The sequence below is a fragment of the Pseudorca crassidens genome, chromosome 20 (genome assembly GCF_039906515.1).
Source record: "Pseudorca crassidens isolate mPseCra1 chromosome 20, mPseCra1.hap1, whole genome shotgun sequence".
Taxonomy (NCBI): Eukaryota; Metazoa; Chordata; class Mammalia; order Artiodactyla; family Delphinidae; genus Pseudorca; species Pseudorca crassidens.
This window is the reverse complement of record NC_090315.1, coordinates 6429010-6453503: the sequence shown is the minus strand read 5'-3', so window position 1 is coordinate 6453503 and position 24494 is coordinate 6429010. Positions and strand designations below refer to the sequence as shown.

Sequence of the window (24494 nt, the reverse complement as noted above, 5' to 3'; positions counted from 1 at the left end):
TCCTCCCCACAGATACATCAGAAATACATCTACAGGTGGAACTGCTCCTATAGAACACCTACTGAACGCCGGCAGAAGACCTCAGACCTCCCAAAAGTGTGGATGGAAGGCTTTTGGTGCCCCAGCCAGAAGTCAGTGCTATGCCTCTGAGGTGGGAGAGCCAACTTCAGGACACTGGTCCACAAGAGACCTCCCAGCTCCACGTAATATCAAACAGTGAAAATCTCCCAGAGATCTCCATCTCAATGCCAAGACCCAGCTCCACTCAACAACCAGCAACCTACAGTGCTGGACACCCTATGCCAAACAACTAGCAAGACAGGAACACAGCCCCATCCATTAGCAGAGAGGCTGCCTAAAATCATAATAAGGCCATAGACACCCCAAAACACACAGTGACAAACACACATACAAAACGGTAAATGGGACTTCCTGGCGGTCCAGTGGTTAAGACCCTGCACTCTCACTGTAGGTGGTGCGGAGCTAAGATCCCACATGCCCCGTGCTGCGGCCCAAAAGTAAATAAATAAAAATACTTAGGCGAGGGCTTCCCTGTTGGCACAGCGGTTGAGAGTCCGCCTGCCGATGCAGGGGACGCAGGTTCGTGCCCTGGTCCGGGAGGATCCCACATGCCGCAGAGCGTCTGGGCCCGTGAGCCATGGCCAATGGGCCTGCGCGTTCGGGGCCTGTGCTCCGCCACGGGAGAGGTCGCGGCAGTGGGAGGCCCGCGTAACTTAGGCTAAAACAGCAAATAATTAAAACCCGTTAGCAAAAAGAAAGAACAATACAATTTATAACAATTTTTAAACATATTTATTTTTTTATTCAGGCCGCGCTGTGAGGCATGCGGAATCTTAGTTCCCTGACCAGGGATGCAACCGGTGCCCCCTGCAGTGGGAGTACAGAATCTTAACCACTGGACCACCAGGGAAGTCCCAATTTACAACAATTTTTGAAAACGTTTTGCTCTTTTTAAAGCAACGGTTACTGACCTAAATTATCACTTGCCTTAGTCCTCCAGTCTCAGACCCTACGACTTGTCCCTGAGTCTCTGGAACTAAGCAAATTGTTGAATTTGGCCTCTGGAGTGAAAGGGGAGTAGAAACGGAGAAGCTGTTCTGCAGGGTGTCAGTATGAAATAGCCCATTCAACACTAGAATATTTCTCATTCTAGTGTGTAATACAGAGACAAGTTCAGTTTTTTGTTTTTTGTTTTTTGCGGTATGCGGGCCTCTCACCGTTATGGCCTCTCCCACCGCGGAACACAGGTTCCGGACGCGCAGGCCCGGCAGCCATGGCTCACGGGCCTAGCCGCTCCGCGGCATGTGGGATCCTCCCAGACCGGGGCACGAACCCATGTCCCCTGCATAGGCAGGCGGACTCTCAACCACTGCGCCACCAGGGAAGCCCACAAGTTCAGTTCTTAAATTAATTCTAATTGCACAAAATCTTCCTGGATCCAACCACTGACTCATGTCAACTACTCTGGAAGACCCACATTTCCAGAAATATGAATACCTTTGGGCTCATTAGCAGGACACGAGAGCAACCTACTAGGGAAAATAGCTTTTATTTAAACCATATTCTACTTGTTTAGAGGAAACATCTTCGTTTTCGACATAACTGGTCCCCACAAATGTAACCTTTAGCTTAAAATTGTTACAGACTGCAACTTAAGCCCGTCAAGTACAAGCACCTTCCAAGCACCTTCCGGGCCCGCCCCCTTCCCACCCTCCCTTGGTCCCTGCTTGCACCTGGGTTCCCCTCACCTCCCCCCCCCCAACCCGGTCCTTAGCGCTCCACCCAGGCCCCGCCCCACCTCTTCACCACGCGCATGCGCACTTCTCTACGGACCCGGAAACGGAATGCTTACAACGAAGGTCACACTGCAGAACGTAAGTTTCTCTTTTCTAGTTTAAATCTGTGCTTCGCGGTCCCTTTACTCCATCCTTAGGGTGCTGGAGTCACTGCGGTGTTTAAGTTCCCACTCCCGCCCCTCCTCCCATCACTGTTACAGATCGTGGACCGTTTCCCTTTGGGTTTTAAATTTCTCTGCGTCCAGTACCGAAGCCCTTGCCTTTTCTGCTTTCGGTCCACGTAGACACCGCCTTTCGCTACATTTTCCTGCTTAAAACCCTTCAGTACCTCCGCCCTGCTTGTAAAGTCCTCTTCCGTGAGGTGGATTCGAGCTCCCCAGCCTCGCTCTCCGCCTCCGTAGGGCAGCTCCGGCCGCAGTGCTGCTGGAGAGGCCGCGTCCTCTCCCCGGTCCTGGGGTTCTGGAGAGTCCTCCCCTCTCCTGAGACCCCTTCCCTCTTAGACCCTCTGTCCTCGCCTCTTACTCAGACCGGTCTTTCTGCTCCGCAGGCCTCCCCTTCCTGGTCAGCCCTTCCTCAGACCCCGTGTAGGGGGAGGTGACCTGGGCCAGCCTTGTGACACATAGTGTTCTTCGGTCCCGAGTTCCAAACTGTCTGACAGTATGCGGGCGTCTTATTCAGTCGCCATCCTCGTAAATACAGGGGCGAGGGGGATCAGGAGAAGCAGAGACAGAGAGCGACTGAGAGAAACAGAAAAACTGAGGAGGATAAAGAATGAGGGAGAACCAATGGGAACATAGAGGGACTTGGAAATAGACAGTAAAGTGAAAGTGATTAAGCCTGGAAGGTAGCAGGTGAATAAAATAAAGAAGTAAATAAAAAAGCCGGATCTCCAGGGATTGGAGAGCAGCAAGGGGTGAAGGGCTCTGGATCAGTGGTGGGAGGGTGGTGACAATGGTGAGGCGTTTCAGACAGAGGGTCCAGGAGAGGATAAAAGGTGGAACCATGGCCTTCAGAGCATCATGGTGCTGGGAGAGAAGGAGAGGAAAAATATGGACTACTAGAGCAGAGAGAGCAGGAAGGAAGCATAGCCACCTGGGGTGCCAGAGAGTGGGGAGGAAGAGAGTGTAACAGGGAGAGAAGGGGTGTAAACAGAGGGCAGAGAGGGAACAGAAATGGGGGGAAGAAAGGCACAAGTACATAAAAATGTAGGTCATCCGAAAGGTTAGGGAGAAAGATCATCAATAGGGGGAACAGGTTGCAGAGTGGGGCAAGACAGGAGTGAGAAAATAAATAGAGAGGAGGGCAGAAACAGCAGGAGAGTAGAGGGGAGCAAAGAGGCAGAGACGTAGAAAGAAGTAGGGAGACAGACAAACAGAATGAAACGGAAACACATAGTAGTGCAGGTAGAGTCCTAGAGATTATCATACTAAGTGAATTAAATCAGACAAATAGACACATGATATCACTTATATGGGGAAAGCTTAAAAAAATGGTACAAATGAACGTATTCACAAAGCAGAACTAGACTCAACAGACATTGAAAACAAACTTATGGTTCCCAAAGGTGGAAGGAGGGGGAGGGATAAATTGCGAGTTTGGGATAAAGAGATACACACTACTATATATAGAATAATTAAAGCAACAGTGACCTATTGTATAGCACAGGGAACTATATTCAATATTTTATAATAACCTATAATGGAAAATAATCTGAAAAATATATTCAATAAAAAAAGGATAACCTACACTATTTGATCTTCAAACATCTATCATGCACTGAAAAAAAATAAGTAGGAACTTACTTGTTGTTCTCTGTGTGGGAGTTTACTGTCCTGAATCCCTCCTGTGACAGTGGGCAGCAGAGGACTGTCTATTCCTCATGCTGAGGTCTTCCCTGTGTGTGTGGTTGTGAGTCAGGAAGGGGGTGTGTCGATTCTAAGCATTAAACAGCATCTTTCCAACTTTCAAGATCGACCTCTAAAGACTCCTATTGCCTGAGGAAGAAGCCCGGAAGAGGAAGGAAAAGGAGTCAGAAATGGCTCTTTCTCAGGTAAAGTCATTTTCTCTGTTGATTCTTCAGTCTGTCCTTCCTGAGATGCCCTTCTTTGGACTCGCTAATCTTGTCTGCCACCTGTACATTCACAGTCATCCAGGGCCTTCCCTCAAGGCCTGTCATCTCCACTTAGATCCCATCTCCCCATGACCCAGTGACCTGGGACTTGTGAAGAGGCTCCACTGGGCCTAGTCCTGGGCAGGGCTTCACACCCATGTGAAGTGTCGCGGTGTCAGTGCTACTGGGCAGCAGGGATTTTTGAAGGGCCCCATCTCAGTGCACTGTCTGTTCTCTGTAAACCAGGATAAAGAAGCTGTACATGCAAGTCAGGTAATAATATGCACTTATGCCCGGTAAATTTTAGCAAACAGACTACAGCAAATACGTTGTGACTTTTCATGCTGCATTAGAAACGAAATGGATGTGTCACTGATTTAAAAATCGTAACGATGGGGAATGGAATGGAAAGTTCAGAGATACATCAGTGATAGAGGGTGTTTCATTCTATTATTGATTTTAAACTTTGAAATCAACCTAAATCTCTGACACATGGAGATTCTTAGCCCATTTTCATCATCTCCGGTCCTTGGAGGTTACTTTTCGCTGTTGGTTGCCTCCTCTGACACACAGAAGTTTCTCATTCTGATGCAGGTAAGTTTCCAGCTTTATACTTTTGCTGGTAGATACCGGGTTTCCCAGCACCGTTTGTTACTGAGACTGTCCTTTTTCTGTTGTGTGGTCTTGGCACCCTTGAAAATGCGTTCTATGTATATGCAAAATTAATTTTGAGTGTTCTGTTCTGTTGCATTACTTTACGTATCTGTGTTTATGCCAGTACCACACCATCTTGATTATTTCGTGATATGTTTGTTTTTTTTTTCATAAATTTATTCATTTTATTTATTTATTTTTGGCTGCGTTGGGTCTTCGTTGCTAAGCGCGGGCTTTCTCTAGTTGCGGCGAGCGGGGGCCGCTCTTCTTTGCGGTGCGCGGGCTTCTCACTGTGGTGGCCTCTCCTGTGGCAGAGCACGGGCTCTAGGTGCATGTGCTTCAGTAGTTGTGGCACACGGGCTTAGTTGCTCCGCGGCATGTGGGAATCTTCCCGGACCAGGGCTTGAACCGGTGTCCCCTGCATTGGCAGGCGGATTCTTAACCACTGTGCCACCTGGGAAGCCCTCGTGATATGTTTTGAAGTCTATAAAGGGTGCCCTCTATTTTTCTTCTTTGTCAAGAGTATTTTGGAGATTTGGGAGATTCCCTATGAATTTTAGCATAGTTACTTCTATTTCTGCAAAAATTGCCATGGGACTTTTGATAGGGATTACATTGAATCTATACAACACTTTGGGTAATAGGGTCATTTTAAGAATATTTAGTCTTTCAATCCATGTGTATAGGATGTTTATTTATTTGTATCTCCTTGTGTGTCTTTTAGCAACATTTACTAGTTTTCAGTGTACAAGTCTTTTGCCTCCCTGGTGAATTTCTTACTAAGTATTCTATCCCTTTGATGCTCTAGAAGTACGATTGTTTTCTAATTTTCTATTGGCATTGTTCACTGTGTATAGAAATGCGCATGGTTTTTGGGCATTGACTTTTGGTATCCTGCAACTTTTCTAGAGTTGTTTTTTGATGTAGCAGTTTCCTCGTGGAATCTTTACTGTTTTTTTTTTTAATCTTTACTGTTTTTACATATAAAAGTTATCATCTATGAAGAAAGATAATTTTACTTTTTTCAATTCGGGTAACTTTCTTTTTCTTGTCTAATTTCTCTGGTGAGGGCTTTCTGTACTTTGCTGGACAATAGTGCAGAGAGTGTGTATCCTTGCCTTCTTCCTGATCTGAGAAGGAAAGCTTTCTGGCTGAGTGTTTATATCTCTCTTTTTTTCTTTTTGGCCTTGTGGTGGGATCTTAGTTTCCTGACCAGCGACTGAACCTGGGCCACGGCAGTGAAAGTGCCGAGTCCTACCCACTGGACCGCCAGGGAATTCCCAGAGTTTTTATATCTTGAAACATAGATGAATTTTGTGAAATGCATTTTTCTGCATCAATTGAGACGATCATATGTTTTTTTCCTTTATTCTGTTAATGTGGTATATGACATTAATTGATTTTTGTATGTTGAGTCATCCTTGCTTATAGTAATAAAATCCACTTGGTCATGATGTAAAATCATTTTAATGTGTTGTTGAATTTGGTTTGGTACTATTTTGTTGAGGATTTTTCAGTATTCATGAAGGATACTGGTTTGTAGTTTTCTGTGTTTCGTGTGTCTTTCTCTGGGCTTGGTATAGAATCATGCAGGCTCCACAGAATGAGTTTGCCAGTGTTCCCTCTACAGCTCTTCGGAAGCTTGGAAGCTTTTTATCAGGATCAGAGGTAATTCTTCTGTAAATGTTTGGTAGAATTATGCAGCAAACTGATATGGTCTTGGCTTTTTCCTTGTTCAAGATTTCAGATTGCTGCTTGAACCTCTCTAGTTATAATTCTTTTCAACTTTTTTATTACTTAAAGATTAGAACTTAATAGGTTGTATGTTTCAATGAATTTACCTGTATCTTCTAGATTATGCAATTTGTAAGCATTATTGTTCATAGAACCCCTTATAGTTTGTTTTTTTAATTTATTTTATATATTTATTTTTGGCTGCGTTGGGTCTTTGTTGCTGCGTATGAGCTTTCTGTAGTTGCGGTGAGCTGGGGCTACTCTTCATTGCAGTGTACGGGCTTCTCACTGAGGTGAGAAGCTTCTCTTGTTAGGGAGCATGGGCTCTAGGCGCATGGGCTTCAGTAGTTGTGGCAGGTGGGCTCAGAAGTTGTGGCTCGCGGGCTGTAGAGCACAGGTTCAGTAGTTGTGGTGCACGGGCTTAGTTGCTCTGCAGCATGTGGGATCTTCCCGGACCAGGGCTCGAACCCTTGTCCCCTGCATTGTCAGGGGGACTGCGCCACCAGGGAAGCTCCTCATTTTGCTAAATTTGATTTTATTCTTCTCTACTTCCTTGAGTAGTAAAAATAGATTTCTGATTTGACTTCCCTGTTAGTACGGCTTTCACTACATTTTATAAATTTTTGTATGTTTTCATTTTCATCGAGATATATTAAAAATTCCTTTGTGATTTCTTCTTTGACCCATTGGTTATTTATGAGTACGTTGTTTTATTTCCACATTTTGGGGATTTTTCTGTTTTCATTCTGCTGTTTATTTCTAATTTTATTGCTTTGTGGTTTGAGAAAATTCATTATGCTCTCAGTCTTCTTAAAATTGTTAAGATTTCTTTTATGTCCTAACATGTGGTCTCTCATGGAAAATGTTTTATTTGTTCTTGAGAAGCGTGTGTTTTCTGCTGTTGTTGGGTAGAGTGATATGTACATGTCTTTTAGGTCCAGTCGGTCTATAGTGTTGTTCAAGTCCTCTGTTCCCTTATTGATGTTTTCTTTGGTTCCACCCATCGAAAAAACTGGGATGTTAAAGTCTCATAGGATTATTGTGCTGCTATTTCTCTCTTTGTTTCTGTTAGTGTTTCCTTCAATTTTGGAGGGAGCTCTAATGTTAGATATATAAGTACTTAAAATTATATCTTCTTAGGGAATTGATTCTTTTAGTAGTATATATTGTCCTTCGTCTCTTGTATCAGATTTTGTCTTTAGTTTATTTTGTCTGACATTATGTAGTCGCCCCTGCTCTCATTAGGATGGAATATTTTTTTCCATCCTTTCACTTTTTACCTTCCCATGTCCTTAGATTTGTGAATGTTCACAGTTGCAGCTCTGACGCACTCTCTGTGTGTCTCTCGCTCTTGTTCCCTGTTTTCCTCCTGTTACTTCCTCTGGTGGTCGCTGCTCAGGCACACTGTACAGTGGTGAAAGGCAGGAGCCCTGGCCAGCCCCCTTCACTCCACTTCAGAGGGAAAGCATTGAGGGTTTCCTTCTGATTTTAATGTTTGGTGAAATGTTCTTGCTTCATAACAATATATTTTTTTCTATATTCCTTTTTGTCATGATTTTTAATTCTCCAGGAAGTTTTTAACTTTATTATTGTGATAAGTCTTTTTCTTAATATGTTAAATTAATGTAATAACTTCTAATTTTGAGTTAGTGTTTTATAAGTGGAATACACAAACTCTGTTCTGCATTTGTTAATACCTACCTATTTTAATTTTAGTGGATAAAATTGTACTTATATTCTTCAATTTAGGTGTTGTATAGAGATAGGGGTTAAAAGTTTTGTATTTTTCTCTTTATGTTTGTACCATTTTTCTTTTACTAGACTACTATAGAATAATGTTGATGAAGTAAATTAAGTGCAGGTAATACTTTCTTGTTCTTCGAAAATGCTGAAATAAATGTGGATGAAAATGATAACAGAAAATGTTATCCAAAAATATGTCAGTAGACAACTCCTATCTTTTCTTTTTTTTTTTTTTTTTTTGTCCAAGCCAAGCAGCTTGAGGGATCTTAGTTCCCCAACTAGGGATTGAACCCAGGGCCACAGCAGTGAAATTGCCGAGACCTAACCACTGGACCACCAGGGAACTCCTGCCTTTTCAATTAATTGTGTGTTTACATGTGTGTGCACGAGTGCATGGAAGTGCAAGTCCATGGTTTTGATAAAGACATCATTATTTCAAACCTATCTTTTTGCATTTGAAATTATATCTTAAATGTATTCCTTGGCCTCGAATTTTTTCTACAGTATTGTGTTAATGGTTTAAATAACAATACGATTACTAACATTTTATATGCATCTGTGTGTGAGCTGCCACAGTACTATCCTTTGTAAGATTGGAACAGGTCATCTCTAATGAGCTTTTATGTTTATAACAATTTCATACATGTAAAGAATTTATTTAGAATGATATTAGCATACAGGAATTGTTCCAACACTTCTAGTCATTGCTCTTGTTATCATTATCATAATTGCAGATTTTGACCTTTCTGTAAAGCCACTGTGGACTTTGTCATCTCTGAAGGCACCACTGATACTGTAGCTCATTTAGATTTTGAATATCATGCGGTGTGTAAAACATAATATGTAACACTTCTGCATAGACAACCTGTTATTGAATTTTATTTCTAACTTTTTCGTGTGTTGTCTGGAAAAATGAAAAATCTACATTGATTGGAGGATATCGTAATTGCTATGAAAAGGCATAAGAAATTAAAATTAGAGACCCATAATTTCCCTAAATACCTTTACATGGATCTGTCAGACTACATACTTCCACTGAATTGATCCTTACCACTCTCTCCTCTTCTCATTTTGTGTGATAATAAGAACTCTCTTCATGGCCCCTTGATGAGATATGTTTTCATTTCAGGCACCGTTGACATTCAAGGATGTGGCCATAGAATTCTCTCGGGAGGAGTGGGAATGCCTGGACCCTGATCAGAAGGCCTTTTATGTGGATGTGATGTTGGAGACCTACAGCAACCTGATCTCCCTGGGTGAGGATAACTTCCCTTCAGAAGTTGGGATATGCCTTTTGGGTATCTTTGCATTTTCCCTCTGTGCCCCTTGGGAGCCCTTGTTTTGCTTGACTGATCTGAAATCCCTGTTGACTCAGATATGAAAAGCTTCATGATGTGATATCATGAGTTTAAGCTTCACTTTTCTGCAAATGATCTATCCATTTCATGATACGTCAGGCATTGTTCCAGAGCTTAAGTATTTATAAAGCTCAGGGCAAACTTTTCAAATAACGAATTCTCTTTTTTCTACCCCCGTGCTTTCGATTCACTACTTCTTGGAAGAGAGCTAATTATCTGCATATTACACTGTTCCCTCTGCATTCAGAAGGAGGCAAGTGGTGGAGCAATCGGTGAAATATTTTTCCAGACCCACCCATCATGTCCTCACTCCTCAGCTGAACAAAGAGCTGGGATTCTGGAAGAGTCACAGATCTTATTTATTTCTTTTGAGAAGCAGAAATTTCTATTTATGATCCGAATATTATTTGCATTTTGGAACAAGAGGAAGAGCCCTAGCCTCTGAAGAGTGATGTGAAAATAGTAAAAAACCAAGGGGGTGGGAATTTATCAAAAGTGTAAACACAGGTTAGGTCTCAGAAGGGCAGAGAAGAAGCGGCAGCATTAGTAGTCTTTGGGTAACTCTACCCAAGTGGGAGAGTTCTTTCCGAAAATAGAAGTTTATTTATTGTGAACTCTGAGAGGACATTTTTCTTATTCCTGGGTTATCATTCTGTCATTCAACGTGTAAAATGTATTCTTTCACCCTCTGGTGGGGCTGCAGCCCATCAGAGACAAAGGCAAAGTCTTTTTTTTTTAAAATTTATTTATTTTTGGCTGCGTTGGGTCTTCATTGCTTCGCGTGAGCTTTCTCTAGTTGCGGCGAGCGGGGGCTGCTCTTCGTTGTGGTGCGCAGGCTTCTCATGGCGGTGGCTTCTCTTGTTGCGGAGCACGGGCTCTAGGCTCGCAGGCTTCAGTAGTTGTGGCACGTGGGCTCAGTAGTTGTGGCTCACAGGCTCTAGAGCACAGGCTCAGTAGTTGTGGTGCACAGGCTTAGTTGCTCCGCGGCAGGTGGGATCTTCCCGGACCAGGGCTCGAACCCATGTCCCCTGCATTGGCAGGCAGATTCTTAGCCACTGCGCCACCAGGGAAGCCCAAAGGGTAAAGTCTTTATCATGATATATGCTCTGCCATCTGGCCCCTGTGAACTAGATTTTACTTGACTTTGAGGAGCTTGAAGAGGGTTGTTTTAAAGGCATCTTTTGCCCCCTTCATTTCTCTTTCTGTACTTGACTTCATTGGGTGCTCAGTTCTCAGTCCATATCATAAGAGTTGATGCCTCCAGACTCCAGTCTCTGGGCCTTTCTCAGTTTTGTCCCTATTTGTGTTCTTATATGACCTATTCAGAAGATGGGAGACACTGGCTGCTCTTTCATTCCATCTGGCACCTCAGAACCGGCATGGAGCTGTCTCAAGCCCCGTCTGCTTGTTTAGATTTCACAGCCATTTCTCCTGTTCTGATTTTGCCGCACACTTCAGGGGTGTGTGAAACAGGGAGGTAGATTGGATCTTGTGTAATTTTTACAGAGCAAAACTATAAAGACAGCGGACAGAGACATCCTCTTTTTATTTCCCAGTCCCTCACGGGGGGAATATGTGAATCCTTCAGGCTCTCAGTTTGGCATCTTGGATAGAATGCATGGTTTCTTCTCGAGGGCTGTAATATCTGACCCCCATATCTTGTATTGTTTTCGCTCTTGTACTGCTCTACCAAGTCCATAATGCAGACTCTCCTGATTTCGTATTCTTCTAAGTTTGCATGATTTTGCCTTTTGAAGCTTGCTTTTGAAATACATATTCCTAGAGTCTGAAATTTTATCCAGTTTCTTTGCTGTGATAATCCACCTGTAGCAGACAGCTACGGATGGACTCTCTGTGGAGTGGGTTTACTGGGTGACAGGAAATTTTCGTTGGAGAATGCTTTCCCTCATATGCTGTAATATTTTCTTGCTCCACAGTAAGTCGCCACTTGAAGCTACTCAGTAGAGTGGTCTGCGTGTTGTAGGACACGAAATAGAAAGTATCACGAGAGCCTGACTGAGAAGCCTTTCCCGTTTTTTTTCTGGCTTTGAGGACTGTCACAAAAGCCTCTCTTAGGGGCACTGTGACAATCTTGTTTCCATGTACTAATGACCATCCCCTATGAGCCTCAGGAAATGATGTAGGAATTTATCCCAGGAAAACTTTGTCCAAGTTCTCCTCTTCCTGATGCCAGACCCCAGGGCTGGAGGATCTGACGTGGGGCTCAGAACTCGCACTCCTGTGGGAAGACCTCGGTAATACAATTATTCTCCAGTTTGTCTGTCACCCACACAAAGTATGGGATTTGGTGGTATCATGGGTCCGCCCCCTCCTACGTATCTCGTTGTGGTTTTTTCTTTATGTCTGGTAGGTTTCTTTATGTTCTGGTAGGTTTCTAGTAGGTTTCAGTCTTTTTCAGCCATGGTTGTTGTCATTTGGGTGTGCTCCTGAGACGAGGTGAGCTTAGGGTCCTTCCACTCCGCTATCTTGGCTGCTCTCCTCTTGTACAGTTATATTCACACAGATGGACCATCACAAGCTGTGCTCCCAATATGCATATACCCTGTGCTCCACTCATGCCCTTTCTCAGACCTGACCCTTCCTGACGTGGTACTTTGACGTAGATGGAACCACTGTTACTTGCTCACGTATTTATGTTGTTCCCCTGATTGTCTCAATTTCCACAGCACTCCTTCACCCATCCCTCCACCTTCCACATTACTCAGACTGTAAAAATGATCCCTCTTTTTCTGTCGAATAACTTTCTCATGACATGACCGAAATCACTATGTGCAGCTGTGATGATTCAGAAACCATTTTCAGGAGTGGTGGCTGAATAACATTATCAGTTACATGGCTCCCTTCTTTTGCGTCTCTCTTGGAGTTTTCTTTTTCAACTCCTGGTATTTGTTTTAATATTTTGTAATCTGTACTGCCTGGGTGGGCAGTCATGCTTGAGAATATGTTGTCTTAGTTTGGAAGTTCAGGTTCAAATCCTGTTTCTCTCAGTACTTTCTATATCAATTGCAGTCATGTACATAAACGGGTGAGTCTACTTCCCTGATTTTAAAAATTGTGTTGATTTCCATCAAGCCTTTTAAACAAATTAGTGCCATTAGATGGCTTAGAATTTTGTATGTTTTATAGTAAAGATTGAAAAGTTACCTTTTATAAATAGTTATATTAATATTCTGTCATGTTTATTGTCATATCACTTTGTATCCTATCTTGTATGCTTTTCATCTCCAGTTTGTTCTGAACAACGTTGTGTCTGACCCTAGTTAATAAATATACAAATTGCTCACTCTTTATTACATATATTTTAGAGGCAATGAACTGGAGAATTTAAGTGCTCTGTGAAGGTAGGGAATTGCTCTGTTTATTGGCTATTAGGTTAGGTAACTCTAGAATAGTACATTTATTAATTTTTTTGGTGTTTTTAAAAATCTATTTATTTTATTTTTGGCTGCACTGGGTCTTTGTCGCTGTGAGCAGGCTTTTCTGTAGTTGCGGCGAGCGGGGGCTACTCTTCGTTGCAGTGTGCGGGCTTCTCATTGCGGTGGCTTCTTGTTGCAGAGCATGGGCTCTAGGCACACGGGCTCAGTAGTTGTGGTGCACGGGCTTAGTTGCTCCGCAGCATGTGGGATCTTCCCGGACCAGGGCTCGAACCCGTGTCCCCTGCATTGACAGGTGGATTCTTAACCACTGCACCACCAGGGAAGCCCCATTTATTAATTTTTAATTGTAATTTATATATGATGGTTTTTCAGCATTTATTATAGAATACAACTGACATGTACCACTTGTTAATGTAGTAAAATATGTATTCTTTATGGGTACATAGTTTTATAGCAGATATTTAGAAAAATATTTTTTTAAAATTGTGTTATCAAATTCTTCATTTTCTATATGCTGTATTTTGTAATTCTGTACTGCTAGTTATTTAAATTATTCATTAGATAAGTCTGTTTTGGATTATGTACCATTACAGTATGGTAATGTACAGTATTGTATGTTCTTTAGCATTGATTTATGTACCATAGTATGCAGAATCTATGTACAGTATAATATTTTTTGCATCCTCATTTATGAGACCACAGTATGTTTATTGTTAATTGGTATATGCTTTGGTGGAAAAATATTGTTTCTTCAAGAGCTAACATAAGTTTGTCTAGTGTGAATGTTTCTGTTATAGGGTGTTAGAACTAGGCTACCCTAATATTAATTTGAATGACATGTAATCACTCTTTCTTTAGTAAAGAGTCCTATTCTTGGGGCTTCCCTGGTGGCGCAGTGGTTGAGAGTCCGTCTGCCGATGCAGGGGACACGGGTTCGTGCCCCGGTCCGGGAAGATCCCACGTGCCAGGGAGCGGCTGGGCCCGTAAGCCAAAAAAAAAACCAAAAAAGAGTCCTATTCTTTTAGTGTTCCTAAAATTTTTAAGGTCACGATTGGGAAGTTTCATAACCTTTTTGGACATAAGTGTTACTTTGTGTTTATTTTACTTTATTTTGGCCATGCTGTGTGGCTTGAGGCATCTTAGTTCCTGGACTAGGGATCAAACCTGTGCCCCCTGCAGTGGGAGTGCAGAGCCCTAACCACTGGACCACTGGGGAATTACATACTTTTGGTTTAATATCATATATTCAACATTAAACGTTTACTCATGAATTGTAATGAATAATACACTTTATGGTTCTTTGTGTCTTGTAGATATCTCTCATATACATGTGATCAAGAAATTACAACCAAGAGCAAACAGTGATAGAGGAGAAGTATTCCAAACAGTGATGTTGGAAAGACAGAAAAGCCATGAAATGAAACATTTTTACTTCACGGAAATCCAGGAAGATGACTTTGGGTGTCAGTGGAAGGATGATGAAAGAAATTACAAAGGAATGTCTGTAGCCTGTAAGGAAAATGTAACTCACAGAAGAGATCAACATAGTAGGTGGAATTCAGGAAAGAAGCCCATTGAAAATAGGCTTACATTAAGCTTTCAGGATGAATTGCATGTATTTAAGAACGATATTTACAAATGTAATGAGTGTGGCAAAGCCTTTAATCATGGCTCATCCCTCCGCAGACACCAGATAATCCACACGGGAGAGAAGTTATATAAATGTGGGGTATGTGGCAATGTTTTTCGTCTAAAGTCACACCTTGTAAGTCATTGGACAACTCATACTCGTGAGAAAACTTACAAATGTAATGACTGTGGCAAAAGCTTTAATCATGGCTCATCCCTCCGTAGACATCAGATGAGCCATACCGGAGAGAAACTGTATAAATGTGATGTATGTAGCAAAGTGTGTAGTCAGAATTCCTCCCTTAAACGTCATCAGAGGATTCATACTGGAGAGAGACCTTACCAATGTAATGAGTGTGGCAAAACCTTTAATCGTGGCTCTCACCTCTCCACACACGAGGTAATCCATACAGGAGTGAAATTATGTAAATGTGATGTGTGTGGCAAAGTCTTTAGTCAAAATTCATGCCTTAGAATCCATCGGAGAATTCATAACGGAGAGAAACCTTACAAATGTAATGAGTGTGGTAAGGTCTTTCGTCAAAATTCACATCTTGGAAGACATCAGAGAATTCATACTGGGGAAAAACCTTACAAATGTAACGAGTGTGGCAAGGTCTTTAATCAATATTCAAACCTTGCAAGTCATCAGAGAATTCATACTGGAGAGAAACCTTACAACTGTAACGTGTGTGGCAAGGTCTTCAGTCAAAATTCAAATCTTGTAAGTCATCAGAGAATTCATACGGGAGAGAAACCCTATAAATGTAACGAGTGTGGCAAATTCTTTAATCAAAAGGCATACCTTACAAAGCATCAGAGAGTTCATAATGAAGAGAAGTCTTACAAATGTAATGTGTGTGGCAAGGTCTTCAATCGAAATTCAAATCTTGAAAGTCATCAGAGAATTCATACTGGAGAGAAACCTTACAAATGTAATGAGTGTGGCAGGTTCTTTTCTCAAAAGCCAAACCTTGGAAAGCATCAGAGAGTTCATACTGGAGAGAAATCTTACAGATGTAATGAGTGTGGGAAGGTCTTCAGTCGAAATTCACTTTTTGCAATTCATCAGAGAATACATAATGTAGAGAAACCTTTCAACTTTAATGGAGTTGAAATGCCTTTACTCTGATCTCAACCCTCACTAAATATCTGATAATTTATACATGAGAGAAACCATGTAAATGTGACATATGTGGGAAGGTCTTCATTCAAAATTTACACCTTACAATTCATTGGAGAATTCATAGTGGGGAGAAGCTGAACAAACGTCATGAATATGGCAAAGATTTTGTGCCTGCAAGCCTCACTTTCTATCAGATAATCCGTAGTGGAGAGAAACCTTACAAATGTAATGAGTATCTCAACGTCTTCAGTCCAAATTCATACCTTAAGATCTGCCAGATACTTTATACTGGAGAAAATCCTTTCAAATATAATGAGTGTGGCAAATCCTTCAGTGTTCTGTCAAGCCTAACTTACCATCAGGTAATCCATACTGGTGAGAGACTTTAATAATACAGTGATATGACAAGGCTTCTATCAGGCATCCACATCTTACGCTTCATTAGAAAATTCATTCTGAATAGCAACCAGATAAATGCATTTATTGTGGCCAGCCCTTAAGAGGAGAAATTTATTAATTAAAGAACTCATTCTGGAGATTACCTCACAAATGCCACGAATGTGAAATAATAATCTTATTTCTCAGGTAAGACAGTTTATATTTGTGAGTGACAGACCACCTGGAGAACAGTGACCAAAAAGAAGTGGGAGCGTCATCCTTTTCACCTAACAGAAGTCCAGAGGGTGTAGTGTGGGGTGTGATGGGTCCTCTGCTCCTTCTTCAACCATGAGCACTTGGTCCTCACCTTCCTATAGTAACATGACTGCTGTATGACTGAGAAGGGTGAAGGTGGAGGGCAAAAAGCCTTTTCATTTTAAGATTCTGTCTTGTTTTCATGGAAACATTCATCCCAGATATATTCTCTTTGGGTCATGCTCTTGTGACCTGTCTGAGAACTCTGCATCAAGTTCTGGATTCTGAAGATTTTATTCTATACCGTTTTTCCTAAATCTCTTATAGAATAAAGTTTTAAACTTTATTTTAAAGCTTTAACTTTGAGCTAATATTTGTACAGATGTAAAGTTTAAATGGAGATCTCTTTTTTTTTTCTTCTTTGAATATTTCATTGATTAGCACCAGTGTTGGAAAGTCCTTCCTTCATTGAATTGGCTGAGTACCTTTGTCAGAAAGTGGTTGGAAGTACACTTGACCTTTGAACAAGGCATGGAGTTAGGGTTTTAGACTCATGACCAGTTGTAAATTAACGTATAACTTAATGTTGTCCCTCTCTATCCGTGGTTCCACATCCTCAGATTCAACCGGCCACAGATCCTGTAGTACTTTGGAAAAAATGCCCATATAATTGAATCCACACAGCTCACACCTGTGCTGTTGAAGGGTTAACGGCACTGAAGTAGGGCTCTTTCTGGTTTCCACATTCTGTTCCATTAGTATATTTTGTCTGTCACTGCACAAATCCCACCCAGTCTTGATAACTGTCACTATATTAGAAATCTTGAGGTCATGTGGAGTGATTCCAGCCACTTCAGTATTTTTCAGGTATTTTAGCTCTTCTAGTTCTTTTGCCTTTCCCTATTATTTTTAGAAAAATCTTGTTTGAATCTACAGAAATCTTGATTGAAAACACACTAAACCTGTATGTCAATTTGGGGCATTTTAATATAATTTCTATGGTGTGTCTTCCAGTCAATCTGGTATATTTTGTTAACAATTCAATGAATATGGTATGTTTCGCTCAGATGACCTAAATAGAAGGTCATTTTGTTTCATTAAGGTTGTAGGTTTCAGCATAAAAGTCCTTACTTTGTTAGATTTACACATTTTCCTTCTACTTTTACTTTTTTGAGCAAACATCGTATTATATATTTAATTTCAATTTCCATTTGTAAATTGCATGTGTGTAAAATTACAGTGGATTTTTGCACATTGTACCCTGACACCTTGCAAATTGTACTTTTTCTAGAAATTTGTATAGATTGTTTTGATTCTCTACATACGTTAATTTATTAAATTTTCTGTTTCTACTGTAACAGATTACCACAAACTGAGGGCCTTGAAGGACCACAGATTTATTCTCCTATGGTTCTGGAGGCGAGATGTGTAAAATGACCCAAAGCACTGTGCTCCTTCTGGATATTCCAGGGCAGAATTTGTTTTCTTGCCTTTCTAGAAGCCACTTACCTTCTTTGTCTCATGGTCCCCATGTGTATTCGCATGACACTCTTTCAATTAATTCATGATGTTATTCAGATACCTTCTTATATCACATGGGCATTTCCTGAACACGTTGTTTACATTAGGACACCCTGTCACTCTCTCATTGTACGTGTACACCTTCATCGTACTTAACACTATCATATCTGATTTAATTATTGCTGACTTTCCCTTGTAGAAAATATATGCTCCTTGAAGGCAGTGTATTGATTTTGTTTCCTGCTAGATATCCAGTGACTGGAAGCATTCCCAACTTACAGGTGAGTGAATGCGTTTATCAGTGCAAAGAAAGTTTGTGTAATGCATCGGCTCATAGGTCAGTAAGTCAGATGGTCAGATAAATATGTAATTATATTGCATTTGTGGCCTCACATTCTTTACTCCATTAACATTACACCTGAATGTTCTGAACATTTGTCATAAATTCTCACAGTATGATTTATTCACACGTTGTGAAATTTTCTCCCACATGGGCTCAAAAGATCTAACTCATCAGTGAAGAGATGTCTTCATGAAGTATTTTTCATCCACAACATTTTAAGTTTAGGATTCTTTCATTCGTGCTCCATTCCACACCCGTGACAAAATAATAATTCTGTTTCTCAGGTAGTAACTGAAAGAAGTAAGTTTATCATTCTCACCAAACAGGAAGTCCAGAGGGTGCCGTGGGCGGTGTGATAGGTCCTCTGCCCCTTCTACCGCCGTGAGCACTTAAAGTCTTCAGTGTCTTCATAGCAACCTGGCTGCGGGATGACGAAGAAGGCTGAGAGGCAAAACCCTCTTCAATTTTAGGTTTTGTCTCATTTTCATGGAAGATTATTAGCCAGTTGCATTCAATGGCCACCGTAATTTTAATAATATGAAATTTCAAATTTCACATTTCCCTCTTGAATAGAGAAAAAAAGTAAAGGGAAAAGGTGTCAGGGACAGATTATATCAAAAGACTTTCTTCTTTATCGTGATAGGGTAATATTCCATGTAACACTGGGCTACTCTGATGTTCAGAATGTCAAGGAAGGTTTTTAGAGCCCTTGTGTTTTCTAACTCACAGATTTCTTTCCTTTCTGCTGTGTCTGATTCTAAACACACTTAAATCATTCTCCAGTTTTTGTTTTTTTTTTTTCAGCTGTACCCTGCAGCTTGTGGGATCTTAGTTCCCTGACCAGGGATTGAACCGGTGCCCTCACAGTGAAAGTGCCAAGTCCTAACCTCTGGACTGCCAGAGAATTCCCTCTCCAATTGTGATGTAGTTATTCTGATTCCAGTATCAGGGTAAGAAGTAAAGGAATCCATTTTGAGATGTTTTTTATCCATGCCATCCTACCTGAATGTGAGAAATATACAAAAGGCTTGTAGTTGGGAAATACTCTAATATCACCTCCAAATATATTTTAATATTAGACTCTATATAGTAATATAACTGCTATATCATAACTCTGAGATGTTAAATATTGGGGAAGGAACATTAAATATTTTCCGTGAAGTACTAGAGGCTCAAATAGGATTTACTTGCTACCATACATAAAATAGATAAGCAACAAGGATTTACCGTATGGCATACAAAATTACATTCACTAACTTGGAATAACCTACAATGGAGATTAATCTGAAAAAAATTTATATAACTGAAGCACTTTGTGGAACACCTGAAACTCATACAATATTGTAAATCAGCTATCCTTCGATCAAAAAAAGAAATGGAACTTCCCTGGTGGTCCAGTGGGTAAGACTCTGCGCTCCCAATGGAGGGGCCTGGGTTCAGTCCCTGGTAAGGGAACTAGATCCCACACGCATGCCTCAACTAAGAGTTCTCATGCCGCAACTAAGAAGCCCCCGTGCTGCAACTAAAGATCCCGCTTGCTGCAACTAGAATCTGGCACAGCCAAAATAAATAAATAAATTTGTTTGTCTTTTGCGGTACGCGGCCCTCTCACTGCTGTGGCCTCTCCCGTTGTGGAGCACAGGCTCCGGACGCGCAGGCTCAGCGGCCATGGCCCATGGGCCCAGCCGCTCCGCGGCATGTGGGATCCTCCCGGACCGGGGTACGAACCCGTGTCCCCTGCATCGGCAGGCGGACTCTCAACCACTGCGCCACCAGGGAAGCCCATAAATAAATGTTTTTAAATAAGTAAATAAAGAAGTATTTCCTTGAAAATAGAGAATATATTCAATTGAGGGTAAGCCCTGAAAATGTTACCTTAAAGTTACACTGTTCTGGAAGACAGGAAATAATTCTTTTTTGTTGTTGTTGTTACCATACTGTTTATTGAAAAATTGGAGTTTAATGACTTCAAAATGTTAGTTTAGCCGCAAATGATTATTTCCTGGGTGATTCATTCTCCTTTTAAAATATCATTATCCAATGTAGATCTGATTTTACTAGTTAGAAGCTAAATATGATATACATATGTGTGCTACATTTCATCTTAATAATTAAAGTAATTTATAGATGAGCACAGATGGACTGGGAACATATTTGGTGATTAGTTTTGTAGCAACCTTTTGTACAGATTGTTACTTTTGGAAAGTTGTAGGTCCTAATATAAATTCTTTCTTAAATTACTATTTTCCTTTTTATTTGTAGTTTGCAATAAAATATTATTGATCCTTAAAATTCAAATCAACCAGTTTTGCCAAATAAGATGAGAGTAGAAATAATGCACTACTCGTCCGAATGACCAAATCCACATTTCTTAAAAATCACAATAACCCACCAAGCAACCCACATTTACATATCTACCCAAGGGATTTGTAAACATTTTCCACATTAACACCTTGTAAAAGATTGTTGATAGAAGCGTTTTTTATTTTTATTATTTATTTAACTTATTTATTTTTGGCTGCGTTGGGTCTTCATTGCTGCGCGTGGGCTTTCTCTAGTTGCAGCGAGCGGGGGCTACTCTTCGTTGTGGTGCGCGGGCTTCTCATTGTGGTGGCTTTTCTTGTTGCGGAGCGTGGGCTCTAGGCCTGGGGGCTTCAGTAGTTGTGGCTCATGGGCTCTAGAGCACAGGCTCAGTAGTTGTGGCACAGGGGCTTAGTTGCTCTGGGCATGTGGGCTCTTCCCAGACCAGGGCTCGAACTTGTGTCCCGTGCATTGGCAGGTGGTTTCTTAACCACTGTGCCACCAGGGAAGCCTGAAGCATTTTTAAAATAATAGCCAAAATGTGGAAAGAACCCAAAACTCCATTAAATGATGAATGTTTAAACAAACTGGAATGTTTCTCATCAGAAATAAAAGTTACGAAGCACTGATAAAGGTTAATCATGGATGACCCTTGAAAGCATTATGCCAAGTACAAGAAGGGAGATGGCCATATATTGTGTGACTTAATTTATATAGAATGCCCGGAATAGTCATATCTGTAGAGATGGAAAGTAGCTAAATATTTGCTTGTGGCTCAGGGTAGAGTGCTGGGTAACTATTAACGCATACAGGGTTTTTTTAAGAGGTGATGACGAATGATGAAAACGTTGTTGGACAGCATTGCAAACATACTAAATCCCACTGTATGGTGAACGTGAAAACTGTATATTTTATTGTATGCAAATTATACAACAAAAGAAACAAGCTAATATCTCCATGTTGAATTCAGAAAATTGTTCTGATTTACTAACCATGGCCTACAAGGTGTTGGAGAGAGGAGTTCCAGTTTCCATTGTACCAGTGGAAGGAAGACATGATTATAGGAACAATGGCAAGAAGGGGAGGAACTGGAGAGATACTTTTTTATTCTTGCGGTACGCGGGCCTCTCACTGTTGTGGCCTCCACCGTTGCGGAGCACAGGCTCTGGACGCGCAGGCTCAGCGGCCATGGCTCACGGGCGCAGCCGCTCCGCGGCATGTGGGATCTTCCTGGACCAGGGCACGAACCCGTGTCCCCTGCATCGGCAGGCGGACTCTCAACCACTGTGCCACCAGGGAAACCCCGAGATACCTTATTTTTTTAATTGAAGTATAGTTGATTTACAAAGTTGTGTCAATCTCTGCTGTACAGCAGAGTGACTCAGTTATACACATATAGACCGTCTTTTTTTAAGTATTCTTTCCCATTATGGTTTCTCACAGGATATTGAATATAGTTCCCTGGGCTATACAGTAGGACCTTGTTGTTTATCCATTCTACATATAATAGTTTGCATCTGGTAACCCCAAACTCCCAGTCCATCCCTCTCCCTCTCGACCCCCCCTTGGCAACCACAAGTCTATTTTCTATCTCTATGAGTCTGTTTCTGTGAGAGAGACATTTTTAAGGTAAAATTAACAGACCGTGTTTCCAAAATGCCAGTGTTAGGGACTTCCCTGGCAGTCCAGTGGTTAAGACTCCATGCTTCCAATGCAAGGAACGTGGGTTCAATTCCTGGCTTGGGAACTAAGATCCTACATACCATACAGCCTGGCTAAAAAAATAATAATAATCATAATCATAAAAATAAAATACCAGTGATGCACCTGCACATTAGCAATAAGTCTCTTGCTATGCACTGTGAGACTAGTTCATTATCTGGACTATTCCAGTTCTCTCAATAAACTTGAAATGTGAGGAGATTCTGTCTTCATGGTGATAGAATTCATACATTGCATCTGTCATTTCTCTGTGTACATGCCACACAAATCTTAAAACAACCCCTTGATGTATGCATCCTCCAGGCATTTCAGTGAAGTAAAACGGAAGAAATGCAAATGAAATAGATAAATTGGGCAAAGTGTGTTTTTAAAAATAGTAATGAAATATATAACTCACAAAATGAGCTTCCTCAGGAAACTAAAAATAGAACTACCATTTGATCCAGGAATTCCATTCCTCGGTATATATCTGAAAATGATGGAAGCACTAATTTGAAAAGATACGTGCATCCCAATGTTCATAGCAGCATTATTTACAGTAGCCAGTATATGGGAGCAACCCAAATGTCCATCAAGAAAATGATGGATTAGGGCTTCCCTGGTGGTGCAGTGGTTAAGAAGCCGCCTGCCAATGCAGGGGACACGGGTTCGATCCCTGGTCCGGGAAGATCCCACATGCCGCAGAGCAACTAAGCCCGTGTGCCACAACTGCGGAGCCTGCGCTCTAGAGATCCCGAGCCACAACTACTGAACCCACGTGCCACAATTACTGAAGCCCGTGCGCCTGGAGCGTGTGCTCCACAGCAAGAGAAGTCACTGCAATGAGAAGACCGTGCACCGCAACGAAGAGTAGCCCCCGGTCGCGGCAACTAGAGATAGCCCGTGAGCAGCAATGAAGACCGAACGCAGCCCAAAATAAATAAAAAAAATTTTTAAGTCATAAAAAAAGGAAAAATATGGATTAAAGAAGAGTGGTATACGTATCTACAATGAAATATTACTCAGCCACAAAGAAGAATGAAATTCTGCCATTTGCAGCACCATAGGTGGACCTAGAGCATATTATACTAAGTGAAATATGTCTGACAGAGAAAGACAAATACTACTTGATATCACTTAAATGTGGAATCTAGAAAAGAAATGAATGTATATAGTGAAACAGGACACACAGAGAAAACAAACTAGGTTACCTGTGAAGTGAGGGAGGAGGGGAGGGGCAAGATAAGAGTATGGGATTGAGAGAGCCAAGCTATCAACACGTTGTATAAAATAGATAAGCAATATCTTAAACAATATATTGCACAGCACAGGGAATCATAGCGATTATTTTGTAATAAGTTTTATAATCTATGAAAATTCTGAATCACTATGCTGTGCACGTGCAGTGAATGTCATATTGTAAATCAACCATAGTTCAATAAATAAATATATATCATGCATATGTATCATATAGGATTCACAAAATGGAATTTTACAACAGTTGAGATATAATGCTTATTACTATAACTTAACTTTTTTAATAGCCTTTCAAAAAGCCTCTTGAAAAATTATGATTCATATTTATAATCTGATAAATACCTGCACACATTAATTTTCATGAAACAAGTGGAAAATATCCTCGGCAATTCATCTGAACAGTATTTCACAAGTATTTCTAACATTCATATTGCACCATGAGTTCTGTGTGCATCAGGAAGCGGAATGTAGCAAGTGTGTTTTTTATTAATTAATTAATTTATGGCTGCGTTGGGTCTTTTTTTTTTTTTTTTTTTTTTCGGTATGCGGGCCTCTCACTGTTGTAGCCTCTCCCATTGCGGAGCACAGGCTCTGGACGCGCAGGCTCAGCGGTCATGGCTCACGGGCCCAGCCGCTCCGCGGCTTGTGGAATCTTCCCGGACTGGGTCATGAACCCGTGTTCCCTGCATCGGCAGGCAGACTCTCAACCACTGCGCCACCAGGGAAGCCCTGCGTTGGGTCTTTGTTACTGCTCAAGGGCTTTCTCTAGTTGCGGGGAGCGGCGGCTACTCTTCATTGAGGTGCGTGGCTTCTCGTTGCTGTGGCTTCTCTTGTTGCGGAGCACAGGCTCTAGGCACGTGGGCTTCAGTAGTTGCGGCACATGGGCTCAGTAGTGGTGGCTCGCGGGCTCTAGAGCATAGGCTCAGCAGCTGTGGGACATAGACTTAGTTGCTCTGCGGCCTGTGGGATCTACCCAGACCAGGGCTTGAACCCAAGTCCCCTGCATTGTAAGGCGGATTATTCACCACCGAGCCACCAGGGAAGCCCTACCTGGAACCTTTTATCTCATATACATTTATCAATTCACTTAGACACGCCAGCTAACTGCTGGCAAAAACAGCTTTTTATTGACACCATTCTCGACTCGTTAGGAGGAAACATCTTAGTTT

At 41.5% G+C, this 24494-nt stretch overlaps 1 protein-coding gene and 1 pseudogene across 1 annotated transcript; one reads left to right on the top strand and one right to left on the bottom strand.

The window, feature by feature from the left end:
- The window catches only part of LOC137214765 (zinc finger protein 665-like), a 349647-nt pseudogene that overhangs the window by 36054 nt on the left and 289099 nt on the right, over positions 1–24494 (bottom strand).
- On the top strand, positions 1813–17574 carry LOC137214814 (zinc finger protein 665-like). The gene is made up of 4 exons (XM_067719100.1): positions 1813–1895; positions 3787–3867; positions 9188–9314; positions 14128–17574. The coding sequence occupies exons 2-4, from the start codon at positions 3853–3855 to the stop codon at positions 15573–15575; spliced, it is 1590 nt and encodes a 529-aa protein (XP_067575201.1). The 5' UTR covers positions 1813–1895; positions 3787–3852; the 3' UTR covers positions 15576–17574.

Coding starts and splice junctions, on each gene's coding strand:
- LOC137214814 (XM_067719100.1), top strand. Junction 9,315..14,127: donor CAGCAACCTGATCTCCCTGG/GTGAGGATAACT, acceptor TGTGTCTTGTAG/ATATCTCTCATATACATGTG.